The sequence below is a fragment of the Heteronotia binoei genome, chromosome 18 (genome assembly GCF_032191835.1).
Source record: "Heteronotia binoei isolate CCM8104 ecotype False Entrance Well chromosome 18, APGP_CSIRO_Hbin_v1, whole genome shotgun sequence".
NCBI lineage: Eukaryota > Metazoa > Chordata > Lepidosauria > Squamata > Gekkonidae > Heteronotia > Heteronotia binoei.
In genome coordinates this window covers 33,988,618-34,008,293 of record NC_083240.1, presented here as the reverse complement: position 1 = coordinate 34,008,293, position 19,676 = coordinate 33,988,618, and the positions used below count along the sequence as shown (strand labels likewise).

The window sequence follows — 19,676 nt, the reverse complement described above, 5'->3', positions numbered from 1 at the left end:
TATCCAGGAATCACCGTGTCCCACTGATTCTCCTCATTCCACCAAGTTTCTGAAATTCCCACAATGTCTATGTTTTCTCCCAACACTAAACATTCCAATTCACCAATTTTACTTCGAACACTTCTAGCATTTGCATACAAACATCTATAATTTCCCAGGCAAGCTAGGCCCGCCACCTTCCTCCTGCTGCCTCGAGACTCTGGCAGACAGTCCATACTGTTTGTCACCATCACAGTGGACAACTCTGATCCGTTCTCTCGGCTTGGCTTCGCGAACGAAGATTTAAGAAGGGTGCAATAGTCCACGTCTGCTGCAGGCTCGCTGGTGGCTGACAAGACCAATGCGGGACAGGCAGGTCCGGCCACAGTGGCTGCAGGGAAAAGTCTGATTTAGGGTTGGTGCTGTAGCAGTGCGATTCTTCCTCAATCTCCTTTTGTCCTCAAGACCAGCTATGCGTGCGTTCTCAAAAGAAGAGACAGCCTGGTGGATGGTGTGCCTCCATGCTTTGCGATCTGAGGCTAGGTCAGACCACTGGTGATGGTTGATGCGACAGGTGCCAAGGGATTTCTTCAAGGAGTCCTTGTACCTCTTCTTTGGTGCCCCTCTATTTCGATGGCCGGTGGAGAGTTCGCCATACAGGGCAATCTTGGGAAGGCGGTGGTTTTCCATCCTAGAAATATGCCCTGCCCAGCGCAGCTGCGTCTTCAACAGCAGTGCCTCGATGCTGGTAACCTCCGCCCGCTTGAGAACTTCAGTGTTGGTCACAAAGTCACTCCAGTGGATGTTGAGGATGGTGCGAAGGCAGCGCTGATGAAAGCGCTCGAGGAGTCGCAGGTGATGACGGTATAAAACCCACAATTCGGAGCCGTAGATGAGGGTTGTCATCACAACCGCTTTGTAAACATTGATCTTTGTGCCTTTTTTCAGATGCTTGTTGCTCCACACTCTTTTGTACAGTCGGCCAAATGCACGGTTTGCCTTTGCCAGCCTGTTGTCAATCTCCTTGTCGGTCTTAGCATCTGAGGAGATGATGCACCCCAGGTAGCTGAACTGCTGGACTGCCTTCAGTACTGATTCACCCACAGTGATGCAGGGAGGGTGATAATCTTCCTGGGGTGCAGGCTGGTGGAGAACTTCTGTCTTCTTCAGACTAACTTCTAGGCCGAATAGCTTGGCAGCCTCTGCAAAGCAGGACGTCATATGCTGCAGAGCTGATACCGAGTGGGAGACGACTGCAGGTAAATTTACCTGTGAGGTAAATTAGGCTGAAAACACGTGACTGGATCAAGGTCACTAAGTCAGAGTTTTCAAGCATAATGGGTAGAATGCTGTGCCAACAATAGAGCTAAACTGTGCTAATCAGACATTCTTTTTGAGGTTTTGGAATAATTCAGACAAGCAGCATACAAGCAGTTACTTTTATTATAAGTTATACAAATTCTGTTCTTCATAAAAATGTACTGAGGTGGGAAAGAAATATCGTATATGCTATTTTAACACCTTCACCCCCACCCCTTTAAATGTCTTACCATGACCAAAGTTAGGCTGATTCTGCACTAACCTTGCCTCCAAGCCAGGCTTCCGTTTCTCTCTGGAGCAAGCTAGCAATTTTGCACCGGTTGCTCCACGCCACCATTTTGCGCGGGGAAAACCCACAATTTGCCATGTCTCAGCATAAACCTGTTTTTGCAGGTTTACACTGTGGCATGGCAAATCGCAGGTTTTCCCCTGCGCAAAATGGCGACACGGAGCAACTCGTGCAAAATCGCTAGCTTGCTCTGGAGAGAAACGGAAGCCTTGCGTGGAGCACGTTTAGTGCGGAATCAGCCTTAATTATGCTGGCTTCAGAGTCTTTGAAGGGCATTCCCTGGTAGAAACTTGTATTGTCCGCTTACTTCCTGGCCAGTCCTAATCATCAGAAAAAGTTTGGCTTTGCTTCCAGGGGAATGCCTGTCCTGTTCTCCTCAATGACCCACTTCCTGTCCTTTCCTCCACTGAGCCCTTTGACCCAGCTGGCCCCAGTGGTGCCAGAGAAGATTCATTTCACTGTTTAGACCAGGAGGAAAAGGAGACCCATCTAAGTCAGGTGGTTGTAGTAGGGGAGACCAACTGTGAGATGCCAGTGGCCCCTCCACAGGAAGAGTGGCTTTTACGGCTAAGACAAATAAAGGTGTGTATGGGGGTGGGGGGAGACACTGGCCATGAGCCTCTGCCAAATCTAGTCTTGGAGGCTGCAGTGCGTCAAGAGGGCCATCTCTGCCTACCCACTCTTTGGTTTCTGTCCCTTCCGAGGACTCTGAAAAGCAGGCTTGGAGCGTCTGGCTTCTAAGCCACAAGCAGTGGGAAAGTTTGGCTCGCAACCTGCAGTTCAATCGCCCACCCCCACTTTACAAGTGCCCCCACCTTGGCATCTCTCCCCACATCCCGCTCGACAACTCTGCCTGCATGGGATAGGAACAGGAGAACTTCCTTTCCTCCTTCGCTGCCTGACTGAGCTGGGTTCCAGTCCTTCACAGCATGATGGAGGGGGCGAGAGGCACAAAAGCCAGCAGCTGCTGTCCCCCAGTTTGCCAGGGAACCCCAGGAGCTCCCTGGCTCTCGCCTCCCAAAGTTCACAACCTGCTGCTCTTCAGGGTGTGACGCTGTTGTTCATCCTCCCTGCTTGACAGCTGTGGGCTTCGCCGTGCTTCAGGGGCGCTTCAAGGCTGCTGTGGTTGCAATGGTGGTTCCTCCTTTTCTTGGCAGCCTCCACTTGTTTTCACAGGCAGCATGGGTTCCGCCAGCTTCACCTGCAATGAGAAGACACCACGGTGAGAAAAACTGGGCAGACACTGGCTGTCTCTTCCCCACGCCGCAGGATTCAGGAGGCCTACCCTGCTGCTCTCTCCACCCCCCAAAATAGAAGCAACTCTGGCAGCCTCATCTTCTGCAGGGACAAAATTTTGTACTCCTCTGCTAACAGTTTGAGGCTGCGGGCTCGGCCAGGCATGTTCCTATTTAAGATTAGGTAGCAGAGAGATAAACTTTATAAAGGACACAGAAAAACGCAATTAAAGTTTTTTTTTTTTAAAAACCCCTTAAAATAAAACATGCTTAAGAGCCAGTTTCATGTAGTGGTTATGTGCAGACTCTTCTGGGAGAAGCGGGTTTGATTCCCCACCCCTCCACTTGCACCTGCTGGAATGGCCTTGGGTCAGCCAGAGCTCTCACAGAGGTTGTCCTTGAAAGGGCAGCTGCTGTGAGAGTCCTCTCAGCCCCACCCACCTCACAGATTGTGAGCCGCTCTGAGACTCTGAGATTCGGAGTGGAGGGCGGGAAATAAATCCAATATCATCATCATCTTCTTAAAACATTAGCACTCATTGGTCTTAAAGGTGCTTTCTTTATATTTCTCCCATGGGATCCAGGGAACTGGGCAAAGGAAGCTCTGGCTCTTTTCTTCCTTTCTTCCTTCTCCCCCCAGGAGGGGGAGGAGCCTCAGCCAATAGAAGGAAGAGAGGCTTGGCTCAGTAGCTCTATTGTGTGATTGAGTCTGTCTGGCAAAGCAAGCTCTGCCTGCCCCCCTTCCTCCCCAAGGGAGGAGCCTCAGCCAATGGAGAAAATAGAGGTTTTGCTCTGTAGCTCCTGTGCAGTTGAGCAAGCCTGGCAAAACCAACTGTTATGCAGAAGGGAGCAAGAGAGGGGGAGAAGGAAGCAGATGACAGCCAGTTGCTCGGGGGGCTGATAGAAGCCCTCCGGGGGCCTGATTTAGCCCCTGGGCCGCATGTTCGACACTCCTATACTTATACTGTGGAGAACTTGCTTTGAAAACCCCAAGGGATTGCCGTAAGTCTTGTGACTTGACAGCACTTAATTACAATATATTACTGACAATCTGTTATGTTTATATGATTTTACTGTACTCTTTGTACTTCTGTGAGGCACCTCAAGCTGGTCTCTGGAAAGGTAGCGTGTATATTTTCTAAACAGATAAAAAGACAAACATCCCTGTTTTTTTCAAGGGGGAGGCATGCCAGCTCCATTTTCCAGGAAATATTTTTATGCCTTCTTGAGCGTTCAAAGGGAAGCGAGCCTCCAATTTCAATGCAAGGGGGGAAAGACTATGCAAAAGGTATCAGTAGTCTTTACTGAACTAAAGCCTCAGCTGATTAATTGGTGGAAGCAAATTTTAATAGACAGGAATGAGATTAAATGGCAAACTCGTAATTTCCCCCCGAATGCAATATGGAATGAAAAACGAAAGTTTTATTAGATTGCAGGCGCTCTCGTGCTTCCTTCAGCAGTCTCAAATCTGTGCCAACGTGGTGGGTACGGTGATAAGCAAGTTTATTTAATTGACTTTAAACTCGGATGATTAATGAACTAATCAGCAGACAGCCCTCGATGCAAGGAGCTGTGTGGTATATGGGTGTCTTTGCGTTTTAAATGCAACGGGAAGGGTTTCACTGGGCAAAGGCGATGCTCCTATAATTATCGTTAAAGCGTGAAATAAATGTGCCATTAAAACAGTAAGAGTCACCCAGAGTTCGCAAAGGGAGCTCAAAAGGAGAACAGCTAGTCGGGCCAAGGGTCGCCCATACATCAGGACTCCTGGCTGTTCTCTCTATCACTCTTTCTCCTCCACCCCAAACTGACAGCAACAAGCAATGAACAGTGCTGTTCTGAGCACAGTAATACCTTCCTGAGCCTACCGAAGTCAGTCCACTGGAAAGGCATCTCACTTAAATGCAAAGGACCCAATCAGAAACAGGGATGCTGCTAATGTGGTGAAGTTCACTACCCACATGCTTTATTGCTCCTTTCCTCTGTGTGCGTGTGTGTGTGAAGCAATGTTTGAGTCCAGTAGCATCTAAAGATCGACAAGCTTTTCTTAAGGGTATCAGCCTTCCATTGCCTTGCTCCCCCTCTCCCCCGTCTGTGTGTGTGCACTGTATGCTGCAGATTTCCTGGGTGCAACTAAGTCCCCCTCCCCCCTTGCCTATGTCCATCTGTGTGTGTGCAAAGCAAGCCAGTGAGCTGGATGAGTCTGAGAATGTGTGTCCCAGACCAAGTTCACTCAGCACATTTCCTTTTATAGACTGCGATTTTAAACCCAAATAGAAGGCTCATACTGACCCCTATACGTTGCTGTCTCTCTATTATTGCACTGCCTCATAGGAGTTGTAGTTATTTTTCTGGGGAAGACTAAAGTTTTGTAGACAAACACTCCAGTTTAGTTTTGTAGATTCCCCACTCCAGGCAGCATGGGGGCATCAGCAACAAAACACTGCGAGAGCACGAATGTTTTAAACATATTTGTATTTTAAGTAAAAATATATATCTAATTTGTGTTTTTGTGGTCTTTATAATGTTTTTATCTTTGCTACCTGGCGTTAAATTTTAGGACACACACGGCCCAGCCTGACAGGGTCTCATTTTTGTCAGATCTGGCCCTTATAATAAATGAGTTTGACACCCCTGTGCTAGACTAAGGCTGTACTAATATGTGAGGTAAGCAGAGACTTCTGTTACTTAGATTTTCAACTTGCCAGACAAGATGCAAGTGGAGGTGAACCACGAAGGTTTGTTTAACAGAAAATAATAAGGTAAATATGATGCGTGGATAGCTTAAATGTATGAAATAAATAAGCAGCTAAAACAATAGAGCTGACTCAAATAAAGTGAATAACCCCTGAGAGGAGATTTGATTCCCCTTTCTCTGGACTGGGAACCTCAGCAGGTTCAGGGCTGCTCTTTTCTCTCAGTCATTTTGATCCATGCTCCAGTAATGCTGTGTGTCATGGTTATTTCCAATTATCATGCCATTTTGGTTAGACAATTGATAGACTAATTTATTTTACACTAGAAGGTTCACTGGATCTTAATGCACTTAAGTGCAGTTCTTAGAGTACATCCCTTCTTCCTGGAACCTCTCAAAAGGACAAAAGCTCCGGATCTTAAAAGCTGGTAATAGCTGGATATATTGAAATATGGACTGAAGCAAAGCTAGACCTTATAGTAAAGGAAAGAGCTGCCCCTATCAAGAAATGAATGCGAAATAGCACGACGTCTGGTCTGAATTTATGGATTTGTTTTTGCTTGAGCCTATTTGGCTCTTGACCTCTTTGAGGTCCATCCGTTTGCCTGAACTTTCTCTTGCCACATGCCCTAGGGGGGAGGGTGTCAAGTGACCCCTTCATTCAGGGGTTGTTTTGTACAAAAAGCAGGTGGCGGAGCTCATTAGCATAACTCATTAGCATATGCTGCCATCACCACCCCAGCCAAATGCAAGCCAATACAAGAAAGGAGAGCCCTGGGCGAGTGAGGCCTGCTTGGGCTGGCTAAAGATCCAGCCAGCTGAAGCAGGCCTCGCTCGCCTGGGGCTCCCCTGGGCTGCCCCCGGTCAAAAGTGGAGAAAGGGTGGCGCAGGTTTCTCCAGGGGTTAATGAGGGCTGCTGGGGGCATGGCAAAGCCCCTGGTAGCTAGCTGGCTGCCCACTCTCCTCATTGTTATGCAGCTGCACCTACTATTCAATGGGCAAGGTAGGTGGGGAGGAAGAAGGGGTACCATCAGAAAGGTTCAGGAGCTGCACTCCTTGAACTCCAGTCGCATCTGAGGCCTGCCTTCACCTGACCTGCTCACCTCCTTTGAAGCTCTCCATAGCCGACTTTATCTTACTGGGTGACTCTACTGTTTTAGCTGCATATTTACTTGATTACACAAGGGTGGTGTTGCGTAGGGTCAAATGAACTGGAAAATATAAGGTGAATAAAGTTCCTAATGGAATAGCTGTTGGTAGCGATACCGGTCTCAAAGGGGAAGTGTACCAGCATGGGCCTTATCAAAACCCCGAGGGTGACCTTGCAATGGAGAAGGAAACAAGGTGGACGACTAAAGAAGAAAAAAGTAATACTGGGTGATTTCAATTACCCTCCTATAGACTGGACAAATGTGTTCAAATCATACCATAGTCATAGAGATGAGCATTTTAGCTATCATAAATGGCTCTGCATTGAAACAATTGGAAGGGGAGAGAAGAGGACAGAGAACAAGGGGAAAAACAAACGAGCTTCAGAAGGGCTGCATGAGCCATGTTGGGTGGAGATGACCACTGAACCAGAAGCCCAAATCTGAGCCCACTGTTCCCTGGGAGAAGGCACTCTCTCAGAACAGGACCCTGCAACGAGGCCACCTCCATCTGCTGGTTAGCACCTGGCCATATTCACTGCACAGGATGGTACCAGTCTGGAAGATGAAATTTCCTGGCAACGCATTGGATCCGGTGAGTGCAACAAAGCATCAGAGGGGTCTCCGTTGCACCCTGTGTGGCCCTCCTTATGCTTCAGGGCCAGCCCACGGCTCAGTCACCTGCACTGCAGGCAGAAGTTCCCAGGCTCAGCTCCCAGTTTCTCCAATCAAGGGCCTCAAGGAAGCAGGGCAGGGGTGAGCCCTGCTACAGAAGTTGGGGCGGGGGGGGGGGTCCAAGAAGAAGAAGAATTGCAGATTTATACCCCACCCTTCTCTCTGAATCAGAGACTGAGAGCAGCTTACAATCTCCTGTATCTTCTCCCCCCCCCCCACAACAGACACCCTGTGAGGTTGAGAGGGCTCTCACAGCACCTGCCCTTTCAAGGACAACTCCTGCCAAAGCTATGGCTGACCCAAGGCCATTGCAGCAGCTGCAAGTGGAGGAGTGGGGAACCAAACCCGGTTCCCCCAGATAAGAGTCCACACACTTCACCACTACACCAAACTGGCTTTCCCCGCGACCATCAAGACCCTGCGAGCCAAGTGGCTGAATCAGTATCAGAAGCTTCCCCTGTCTGTCTGCAAGCAGGCCAGGTGATAAATCTGTGATTGGTCCTCCCTGACCCATCCCTGCAAAGATTCTCACCTCTTGGACCGTTCTCTTCTGTTGGGAGCGGTGGGAGCTGTGGTTTGCCGTCCAGGGTCCCAAGGACTGGCTGGCGTAGAAATCCATGGGGTAGGTCTCCTGCCAAGCAACCTGCCGCAGAGCCACAGCAGCCTGGGAAGGGAAGGAAGAGGTCGGTCAGCAAACTCTTCAGCAACAGCTGCCTTCCCATGAAATGCTGCCTAGACCCCAGAACCAGTACGCTGAAGCACAGCTCCATGAATCCTCTTACAGTCACCAGCCTGGGCTCAAATTCTTTTTAAAAAAAATTTAATAGGTGTGTACATGTGCAAGCATGCACGCACCTGGAAGTCATGGCAGCCTCTGGTGATTGATCCGTACTGGGGGGCTGGAGGATATTCAGAGAGGTGGCTGAATAAAGCCTGCCCCTGCCCTCCCGACTGCTGGTATTCCAAGGAGGTCTCCCATGCAAGTCTTTGCCAGATTCAACCCTGCTTAAATTCTGAGATCTGGCGAGATCAGGCTCACCTGGACTATCCAGGTCAGGGCCCTAGCCTCAAATTCTTGCTTGGGCATGCCATCGTTTTCCCCCCTCCCCTCAACTGCAGCATCACTGGTCCTTGGCTCACAAACCAGGTGAAAAGCAGCCCACGATGCTCCCGGTATTCCAAGGGTGCTGCTGCAAAGGGCCTTCCCTCTAACGGATTATTGGAAACAGACACAATTAAGCTCACCTCGTAGGGTGTGAGCAGAGGTTTGTCGAAGGCCTCTCCCCAGTCGATGGAGAGTCGGGGGCATGCCACCTGCACCCACCTGCAATAAGAGGAGCGGGTGAATCTCATGCACATCACAGACAGAAGCCCAGGCATTGCTGCCAAGGCATCGCCAGCAAACAAATCAGGGGAAGGGCTGGGAGACCCTGGACTTTGACTCGGGAGTGGGGTGCGGAGCTGCGGCTGTAGCAACAGGGCTTGAAGTAGGTTATTGTGCCATGGAGGGAACAGGATTGCCAACCCTGGCCCAGATTCCTAGAGATTTATGCTTACACCCTACGAGGTTTACAAGATTATGCATGGGATGGAAAAAGCAGGGAAAGAAGTACTTTTCTCCCTTTCTCACAATACGAGAACTCGTGGGCATTCAATGAAATTGCTGAGCAGTCGGGTTAGAACGGATAAAAGGAAGTACTTCTTCACCCAAAGGGTGATTAACACATGGAATTCACTGCCACAGGAGGCGGTGGCAGCTACAAGCATAGCCAGCTTCAAGAGGGGATTGGATAAAAATATGGAGCAGAGGCCCATCGGTGGCTATTAGCCACAGTATATGATTGGAACTGTCCGGGGCAGTGATGCTCTGTATTTTTGGTGCTTGTGTGTGTGTGTGGGGGGGGGCAAAGTGGAAGGGCTTCTAGCCTCACTTGTGAACCTCCCGATGGCACTTGGGAGGGGGGGTTGGCCACTGTGTGACACAGAGTGTTGGACTGGAAGGGCCATTGGCCTGATCCAACATGGCTTCTCTTATGTTCTTATACTTGGGGGCAGAGCCTGCAGAAAGGGTTGATTTGAGAAGCGATTTCACCAGGAGTCTACGGTATAGCAGTCTGTCTTCCAAAGCAGCTACATTTTGCCACAGGAACTGGAAATGAACTGTAACTTCAGGAGAACTCCAGGCCCCACCCAGAGGTTGGCAACCCTAGGAACTACCGTAAGACGTTTTGTCCAGCACTTACGCCTCGACATCGGGAAAGAGCTGCAGTTTGCCTGGGAAGATCTCTGAGAGCAGAAGCCGAACGAAGGGGAGCTTCAAGGCTTGAAGACGGGACTCCAAGTGCTGTGGAGAAGGGGGGAAGGGGGTTAGGTTGGAGGGGTCAGGAATCCTCAGCCGCCCACAGCTCATCAGCCACCGGCAGCAATTAACCCCGGATTCAGTGTGTGGCCTTGGGAAAGCTCCTGTCTCAGGCACAGGATAGAAGAGGCAGGGAAGCCCTAGAGAGGAGGGAGGGAGAGAATGTAGGAAGGATGTGCCCTACTTTGCCACAAGGCTCCTTGGGGGACGGGGAACAGATAATTCAGGCCTTAACACTTTCGCTGCCTTGCCAGGTTTGCAAAAAGTACCCTCTGCCCTCCCATTGCAAACTTCTGGAGTGGGAGAACCACGACCGTTTGGGCAATTTGAATATTGGGGGGGGGGGAGTCTTTCTGTAGTAACATCTAAACATTTGGCTTTTTTTGAGCAGGAAAGCACAGGAATGTAAGTCCGCCTGGCTTGGCACCAGGGGATGTGGCCTAATATGCCAATGAGTTCCTGCTGGGCTTCTTCTACAGTCCCCTATACCAGGGGTGGCCAAACAACAGCTCGGGAGCTACATGCAGCTCTTTCATACATATTGAGCGGCTCTCAAAGCCCCCACTGCCCCATCAGTTGGCTTGGAGAAGGCATTTGTCTCTTTAAATCGCTTCTCCAAGTCAAGCCAGCTGGGGCTTGGAGAATGTATTTAAAGTTGCTTTCTTTCCCCCTCCCCCATCTATGTTCCTTCTTTCCTTGTGTCTCCCAGACACCTGATGTTCCTGTCTTGCAGCTCTCAAGCGCCTGGTGTTTCTATGTTAATTTTGTTATGTTAAAATGGCTAATTTTATTGTATTAAATTTAAATTGCAGGTTTTTATTGTTGTTCGGTTTATGTTGTGATCCGCCCTGAGCCCGTTATGGGAAAGGGTGGAATTTAAGCCTTCTAAATAAAAATAAAATGAAAGTATGTGGCTCTTACATTAAGCAAGTTTGGACACCGCTGCCCTATACTAACCCTATCCTTCCCAGGTTCACTCAGGCTAGCCCGATCTCGTCAAATCTCAGAAGCTAAGCAGAGTTGGCCACAGTTAGGATTTGGGGCAGGAGACCATCAAGAAGTCCAGGGTCACTAAGTAGAGGCAGGCGACAACAAACCGCCTCTGTTCATCTCTTGCCTTGAAAACCCCACCAGGCATCTCCGTAAGCCAGCTGTGACTTGATGGCATTTTCCACCCCACGACTCCAACTGCTAAGGATCATGACTTGGTACATAGCTCCCCTGAGCCTGCTTCAGCAGGGAGGGCGGGATACAAATCTAACAGATGACAGATAGACAGACAGACAAGACAGGACAGATAAGACAGGACGGACGGATGGATAGGCGGGCAGGCACTGGAAGAAATGCGAAAAGCAACTAGTCCAGGCAAGAGAGCGGTCAGTTCAATAGCTCTACCAGCTCCATCCCCCTCAATGAAGGTTCACCAAGTCTCATCATTCCCCCGCCCACCATCACCAGTTCTCCCTTCTGATGTTCCAACCAGCCAGCTGGGCTTCTCAGGAGTGGCGCCAATGGCAGGACAATGAAGCAGATTGGCTATAGCAGGAAGTAGGATGGAAGGCGACCTGGTTGAATCTAGTCCTCCTTCCCTACACATATAGCCCAGCCGCCCCTGACACACACCCACTGCGTAAATCCCCTGCTGTGAGGTTAGAATGGTAGACTAGGATCTGGAAACCTATGTCTGAATCCCCAACTCTGCCATGGAAGTTTGCTGGGTGACCTTGGGTCAGTCACTTTCTCTGCCCTGACCTAGATAGCCCAAGCTAGCCCAATCCCATCAGAACGTGGAAGCTAAGCAGGGACAGCCCTGGCTAGTATTTGGATAGGCGACCTCCCAGGAATACCAGGGTTGTGACGCAGAGGCCAGCAATGAAACGACCACCAGCCACCACCTCTGAAACGTCTCTTGCTTTAAAAACAAGTCTAACTCGCCACCTAGTGGTGGATAATGCTAAAAGAGCTAGAACTTCTGGTTGCCAGACAATATTAGGATCTCCTGGCTATACTACACACACTGCAATATGATAATTAGTCACTCTCTCTCAGCCTAGTTGTGAAGATAAAAGCAGAGGAGGGGGCAGTGCTGGTGTAAGCCATTCGGGTCCCAGCTGGAGAGAAAAGCAAGGTATACATTTTAAGAAGACTGGGAAGCCGTTCACCTGTAGAATGGCCGGGGACCCCTGGCGCCCCAATGTCCCCAGGATAAGCCCCCACTTGGAGGCCCGGGATGCTTTGCGGATAGCTTCCTTGCGCGAATCCTGCATGCGTTCGTGATCGTAGTGCTCTTGCGAGAAGACCTTGCTGTAGGGATCATACCTGCAAGAAGGAAGGCAAAGGCATTTGGCTGCTGGGCGTCTCAGCTCCTTCCCAAAGAAAAACCTCTAGTCTCTCTCTCTCTCTCTCTCTCGCACACACACCCAATGCCCCTTGCTCCAGTTCTGCACCACCTATTACTTTCATCCCTCCAGCGCACAAGCTGACTCCCCACAAGTCTCCCAACGCAGAGCTACAATATGAGTTGGGGTAAAAAAAAAAAATCTGTGCTGCAACACATGGATCAGGCCACATGATTCAGACTAGACCAGGGATGGTGAAACTGTGGCTCTTTCACACAAATTGTGTGGCTCTTAAAGCCCCCATCAACCTGTCAGCCGGCTTGGAGAAAGCATTTGTCTCTTTAAATCAGCGGTTTGGAGAATGCATTTAAAGTTGCTTTCTTTCCACCTCTCCTCCCCCCCCAACTATTTGCCTTCCTTCTTTCCTGTCTTGCGGCTCTCAAGCATCTGACATTCATGTCTTGTGGCGCTCAAACTGACATTTATTCTATGTGGCTCTTATGTTAAGCAAGTTTGCCCATCCCTGGACTAGAGTGAGCTACGACAAAGGTGTAGTGGGACTCTCATGGGTAGGAGAACAGGCCCCCCAGTTCAAATCATGCCAGAAACTCCCAAGGAGATTCATCCGAAGCAGGTCTACTCAGAATCCTACTTAAGTCAATTCGATGAAGGTTACTCCCAGGAAAGTGTTCTTAGGATTCTGCTGTAGGTTGCCTTGGGCAAGCCACTCAGTCTCAGCCTTCCCATTTTTAATATGGGCATAAATAATACAGAGGAGAGGGGCTGCACCAAGGCAAAAGGAAGGTGTGAAGACAAACGGTGCAAAGGAAATAATCTTTCATGATCGTATAATCCAGGGGTGGTCAAATCTGCTCAATGTAAGAGCCACACAGAATAAATGCCAGATGTTTGAGAGCCACAAGACATGAATGTGAAATGTTTGAGAGTTGTAAGACGGACAGACAGAAGGAAGGAAGAAAAGTAGATGAGAGGGAGAGGGGGAAAGAAAGCAACTTTAACTTTAAATGCATTCTCCAAGCCGCTGGCTGGCTTGGCTTGGAGAAGAGAACTGAAGATAGAAATGCCTTCTCCAAGCCAACCAATGGGGCAGTGAGGGCTTTGAGAATCACACAATATGCGTGAAAGAGCCACATGTGGCTCCAAAGCCACAGTTTGGCCACCCCTGGTATAACCGCTATGTGCTTTGCATCAGAGAGGATCTTCCAGATTCTTTTTAGATCCATTCCCATCCATACACTTTAGTAGAGAACACATGGGAACAGATCTAAAAAGAATCTGGAAGATTTCTCTGTATGAAGCTGCATGCAAAACACACAGGGGTTACACAATCATGACAGATTCTTTCCTTTGCACCATTTGTCTACTCACCTTCATGAATAATGCCAGCCTGTTTTATAGGACAGTTGCAATGATTACAAGACAATGGGTGTGAAGCGTTCTGGAATTGTTATATATATTTCTTTAATAATTGAATTGTTTTTTATAATAATTTCATAATCCATGGTGTAGGAAAGATGTTTACAGAGCAGGTATGATCTTGCAATTATTCTCTTGCTGATTCCACTGAACTCCTCTCCAGCTTTCTATACTATTGTGTCGTATATACCAGGGGTGGCCAAACTTGCTTAACATAAGAGCCACATAGAATGAATGTCAGATGAGGGAGGGAGGGAGGGAGGGAGGGAGGGAGGGAGGAAGGAAGGAAGGAAGGAAGGAAGGAAGGAAGGAAGGAAGGAAGGAAGGAAGGAAGGAAGGAAGGAAGGAAGGAAGGAAGGAAGGAAGGAAGGAAGGAAGGAAGGAAGGAAGGAAGGAAGGAAGGAAGGAAGGAAGGAAAGTAGATGGGGCGGAAGAGATGGAAAGAAAGCAACTTTAAATGCATTCTCCAAGCTGCCAGCTGGCTTGGCTTGGAGAATTGATGTAAAGAGACAAATGCCTTCTCCAAGCTGGCCAACAGGGCAGTGGGGACTTTGAGAGCCACACAATGTGTGTGAAAGAGCCACATGTGGCTTCTGAGCCGCAGTTTGGCCACCCCGGGTATATACTATCAGGACTGGCCCACCACAAGGCAAACTAGGTGACTACCTAGGGCGCCAGCCTTTTGGGGGTAACAATTTGGGCACCCCCCCATGTGACTCGGTGAGGTTATCAGTGTGAGAGGGGGCGTCGTCAGAAGTTAGCCTTGCCTGGGGTGCCAGACAGTCTAGGGCCAGCCCTGTATACTATACTTTCTATACAGTGATAGTATTCTGGCTAGCTAGTCAGAGGTGTATCAGGGATCCTGCACCCCCAATGTTTTCAGTCCTGTCTGGCAGTGGCTGGCATCAGAATATGGGATTGAGGACAGCTGCTCAGCTTTACAGCATTTGTGCTGTCTTATCCCTCATGCTGAAACTGCTCGGAGAGGCTCGTCCACAGATCTGGAGTGAAATGCCACCAGTACGTAAGCCAGATCAGCTGAGTCTGTTGCTGTTCCGAAACCAGGTTAGATAATCTGAATCCCGATCAAGAGAGGACTGAGGTGTTGTTGGCTTATTTGGATACCATTGCACCCGCCAAAGTGTAAGGTTGCAGCTTTGGGGTGTTACTAGATCAGTCTTAAGACGATGCTTCGGGTATCTTCTGTAGTGCCTTTAACCAACCGCCAGTTGATGTGCCACCTGTAGCTTTGTCTTGAAACACACAACCTGAACAATCCTCCATGCTCTCCTCAAATCCAGGTTTGTCTACTGGAATCTGCCCTACGTGGGATTAAGGTTCCCTCTAAGCTGCAGAGTCTTGTGAGCAAAAATTCCACTTTGAAAGCTACTGGCATTAAAGTTGTGAGCTGCTGGCATTAAAGTGGTGAGCTACTGCATAAATTAGTGTGCTCTGGGGTCATCCTTCCTGTGCTAAGACAAAAACGTGTGAGCCGGAGGTTAAAAATCTGTGAGCTAGCTCACACTAACTCAGCTTAGAGGGAACACCACATGGGACCGCCCTTGAAGACAGCCCAGAAACTTCAACTGGCTCAGAAGATGGCAGCCAGATTGCTGACCGGAATAACGAAAGAACACACTTTGTCTGGTTTGAAAGAACTATTGTGGCTGCAAGCTCTCTTTGATTGGATTCAAAGTGCTGAGTCCCCCTTCTAAATCACTAAACAGCCAGGACCAAGGAATGCAGAGGAATACCTGCTCTCATACAACCCGGCCTGTCGGCTAGAACCTCTAGCACCTCTGTTGCCCTGCTCACTCCCAGGGCTGGCAAACAGCGATAGCAGTGCCTCCATTGGAATTCCCTCCCCGCCACAGTTCACCTGGCACCAAGCTTGTTAAGTTTCAAAGCACTAGGGAAAAAAATGTGCTTATTTTGCTGAGTCGTTAGATTTTCCCCCATTTGCCCTGCCTGGTACATCACCTTCTGTTCCTAGTTTTGTTACATTTTAGTGCTCTGGCTCACTTTCAGATATTTACTGCTACGTTTTGGGATGTCGACAAGGCAGTAGGTTTTGTCCTGTCGTTGGCTGCCAGTTTACTTTTTTTTTTTTTTTTTGGTTTTCAGAGCAGATCCTTCTTATTTTTTTTTTTTATAAGATGCATTTTAATAACTTGGTGCAAAGCTCGCCTGGGGCGTTTTGAAACAAAGTTGGGGACTTTGATACTTTAAAAATAGACCTACTCAATGCATAAGTAAATATATCAGTAGAGAATCTGGAAACATCTTCTAATTCAGAATATAATCGTCAGGATGATAAGTGGAGCTAGGCCAGTTCTGTAGGGAAAGCCAGCTGGGCGTAGAGGCTAAGTGTGCAGACTCTTATCTGGGAGAACCAGTTTGATTCTTCACTCCTCCACTTGCAGCTGCTGGAGTGGCCTTGGGTCAGCCGTAGCTCTTGTAAGAGTTGTCCTTGAAAGGGCAGCTTCTGGGAGAGCTCTTTCACTTTGGCCTCAGGACCCAGCAAGGCTCTTCGGAAGAGCTTTTACAAAATTCAAGTCCAATGAGACATTACAGACCACCAGATGTTGCAGACTATCAGCTTTTATGAGTCAAAGCTCACTCTGTCAAATAGAAGAGCAGCCAGGGCTTTTTTTGTAGCAGGAACTCATTTGCATAATAGGCCACACACCCCTGATGTAGCCAATCCTCCTGGAGCTTACAGTAGGCCCTGTACTAACAGCCCTGTAAGCTGTTGGAGGATTGGCTAATATGCAAAGGAGTTCCTGCTACCAAAAAAAAAGCTCTGGAAGAGCCGGATTTCAGGAGTTGCCGCTTTCTGATAGGGATCTCAGTTCCTGCCGGACTGCACCTGTTGCAACCTATTTCAATTAAATGAGTTTCAGAAAGCCCAAGGAGCTGTGTTCTTGTAGGGAGTGGAAACGGGGCCAGACCATCACCCCATTTCCTCTGCAAGAGGCTGCAACACACTCACCCATAGCGCTGGTCCGCTCTCTCCACTCCCTCTCTTCCAGGGAAATGGGTGATTTGTTGGCCGGCTCGACAAAGGGAATTTTAATCAAGCTGCACCCAGGCTGGGCTGCCCCCCCCAGCCCATAAAGCTGCCGTCCCCGCCTGTTGGTAACAAATGGCCTACTCAGAAATTCAGATTCTGAGGAGTGGGTCCGGGCCTCGCCCGTGCACCGGATATTTCATCGGCTTTCAGGAGCCTCATCACAGTGTTTTATGGCCTGTGCCTGCAGCAGCTGGAGACTTTAATGGGAGCTCCACGTAACACTTATACAGGTGCTTGTCAAAATGTTTAGATTTCCGAAGAGTCCACAGCGACTACTCCACCTGACACAGGTGGTGGCTCCCCCTCCCCCAGCGCCACTTCCAGAGAGCTACAAATGCTCAGATCAGGGTGTCCCAAACACCAGCCTAGGGAATTAATTTCTGAATTAAACGGCAGAGGCACACTTACACCTGGAGAAACCTGCCACATGCAAAAGGAGCAGCTGTCCAGCTCTCAACCTTCCACATCCAGCTGGAACCACCACAACAGCATGCAGACACACAACAGGCAGCCTCTTCTGAGAGCAGGCCATTGTGCTGCATCTACATTGGGAGCAACCTTCCACATCCAGCTGGAACCACCATGACAGCATGCAGAGACACAACAGGCAGCCTCCTCTGAGAGCAGGCCATTGTGCTACATCTACACTGGAAGCAACCTTCCACATCCAGCTGGAACCACCACCACAGCATGTAGAGACACAACAGGAAGCCTCTTCTGAGAGCAGGCCGTTGTGCTGAATCTACATTGGGAGCAACCTTCCACATCCAGCTGGAACCACCATGGCAGCATGCAGAGACACAACAGGCAGCCTCCTCTGAGAGCAGGCCATTGTACTGTGTCTACATTGGGAGCAACAGGAGGATCTGACCACACTGAAAGCAATGATGCAGAATGACTTGCCCCCAGCCCAGGGTAACGCAAAACGAGCCACACCCAACCATGCAGACACAGCAGGAAGTCTCTTCTGATCAGAAGCTTTCATTTGTTACTTTCATGGGAATGACTACCCCACACGACTCTGCACCAGTATGAAAGGTCTACAGAATTTTTGGCCACTCCACAGGGTTCGCAAAAGGACTGGTTCTTGGGGGCTGCCACTTCAACTGCTTGTGGAACTCCCTCCCGCTGGAGGCTTGCCAACACCCAAACCCAACAGACTCAGAAGCATAGCTAACGCTATTCTACTTAGGGAGGCTTAGAGGACTCAGTGTTCTCTACAGAGGGGTAGATTTGTCTCCATTGGAGGGAGGGAGCCAAAGGCCAAACTGCAGGCAGTGACTGCAGAACTCAACAGCAAAGCAAGATGAAGAAGAAAAAGAGTGGAGTTTTATACCCCACTTTTCTGTACCTTATGGAGTCTCAAAGCAGCTTACAAATCACATTATCTTCCTCTTTTGGTGTAGTGGTTAAGTGCACGGACTCTTATCTGGGAGAACCGGGTTTGATTCCCCACTCCTCCACTTGCACCTGCTGGAATGGCCTTGAGTCAGCCATAGCTCTAGCAGAGGTTGTCCTTGAAAGGGCAGCTGCTATGAGAGCCCTCTCAGCCCCATCCACCTCACAGGGTGTCTGTTGTGGGGGAGGAAGATAAAGGAGACTGTAAGCCACTCCGAGATTCAGGGTTGAAGGTGGAATATAAATCCAGTGCCATCGTCGTCTTCTCTCCACAACACGCACCTTGTCAGACAGGTGGGGCTGAGATAGTTCTGAGAGAACCGTGACTGGCCCAAGATCACCCCAGCAGGCTTTGTATGGAGGAGTGAGGAATCAAACCCAGTTCTCCAAATTAGAGTCCCCTGCTCTTAACCACTACACCAAGCTGGCTCTCGCAGGGGGAAGGGGTCAATGGGGGTATTTATTTCAAAGCAACCACTGGAGACTGCTAATCTGGCCAGGGGAATTCTGCTGGGAAAGGCGGCATTTCAATCCTCTGCTTGAACTAACTTGTCCCTTCTCCCTCCTCACAGCTTTTTTTCTTTGGGGTGGGGGCGGTAGATGGAGGCAGCATCCACATTTCCCCCTACCCCACTGCTAACAGCATCTTTGGACAGGGAAGAAATCGGGTCAATCAGGATAAAGACGTTACCACCACCACCACCACCCCCCATTCACACACACTCTGAAGGTAGGTCAAGATGGGTAGTTGAGTTAGTATGTCTGTAGCAGCAGAAAAGAGCAAGAGGAACTCCAGGGGCACCTTAAAGACTAACCGCATTTGTGGCCATACAAAGCCTACTAATCTGTAAGTCAAAGTGAGCAATGACTCAAAACAGCTCACACCCTCACATGCAAATCTGGTTAGCCTCTATGGTGCTACTGGGCTCTTACCCCAATTCTGAAGAGAACATAAAACTCTGCTAAGTCAAAGACCTGGGCTGTGCCTCTCCCCCCCAATTCAACACCTGTAAATGGCCCATCTCTTCAAAGCAGCTGTCCAAAGTGTTGGCAGCAGCATGCCCCCCCCCAAGCAATCATATAAAGAGAGGCCATGTTGGATCAGACCAATGGCCCATCCAGTCCAACACTGTGTCACACAGTGGACAAAACTCCAGGTGCCATCAGGAAGTCCACCAGTGGGACCAGGACACTAGAAGCCCTCCCACTGTGCAAAAATCAGAGCGGGAAGGAAGGGAGGTGCTATTGCCTGCCCCAGACACTCTGTGCTGGGGGCAGCCTAGAATAAAGTTAAAGGTCCCCTGTGCAAGCACCAAGTCGTTACCAACCCATGGGGTGATGTCACATCATGACGTTTTCTTGGCAGACTTTTTACGGGGTGTTTTGCCATTGCCTTCCCCAGTTATCTGCACTTTTCCCCAGCAAGCTGGGTACTCATTTTACCGACTTCGGAAGGATGGAAGGTTGAGTCAACCTGGAGCCAGCTACCTGAATCCAGCTTCCACCGAGATCAAACTCAGGTCGTGAGCAGAGTTTGGACTGCAGCTTACTACTCTGTACCATGGGGCAGCCTAGAATGGAAAGCAGCAAAAAGAAAGCAGGGCCATGGAGAAGCCCAGTAGCAATCAATACTCCCTCTAACCTGTGGAGTCTTGTGAGCAAAAATTCTATTTTATGAGCTACTGGTATTAAAGTTATGAGTTACTGCATAAATTAGTTTGCTCTGGGG

At 49.3% G+C, this 19,676-nt stretch overlaps 1 protein-coding gene across 1 annotated transcript in view; it reads right to left on the bottom strand.

Annotated features, from left to right (window-relative positions):
• Window positions 1–1,404: 1,404 nt before the first annotated feature.
• The window catches only part of DPH1 (diphthamide biosynthesis 1), a 69,262-nt gene continuing 50,990 nt past the window's right edge, over window positions 1,405–19,676 (bottom strand). Inside the window, exons 8-12 of the mRNA XM_060258726.1 lie at window positions 11,863–12,019; window positions 9,585–9,685; window positions 8,587–8,665; window positions 7,874–8,005; window positions 1,405–2,789 (exon numbers count right to left, since the gene is read on the bottom strand). Coding sequence (XP_060114709.1) covers window positions 2,700–2,789; window positions 7,874–8,005; window positions 8,587–8,665; window positions 9,585–9,685; window positions 11,863–12,019 — 559 coding nt within the window. The 3' untranslated portion in view covers window positions 1,405–2,699. The remainder of the gene's footprint in view (window positions 2,790–7,873; window positions 8,006–8,586; window positions 8,666–9,584; window positions 9,686–11,862; window positions 12,020–19,676) is intronic.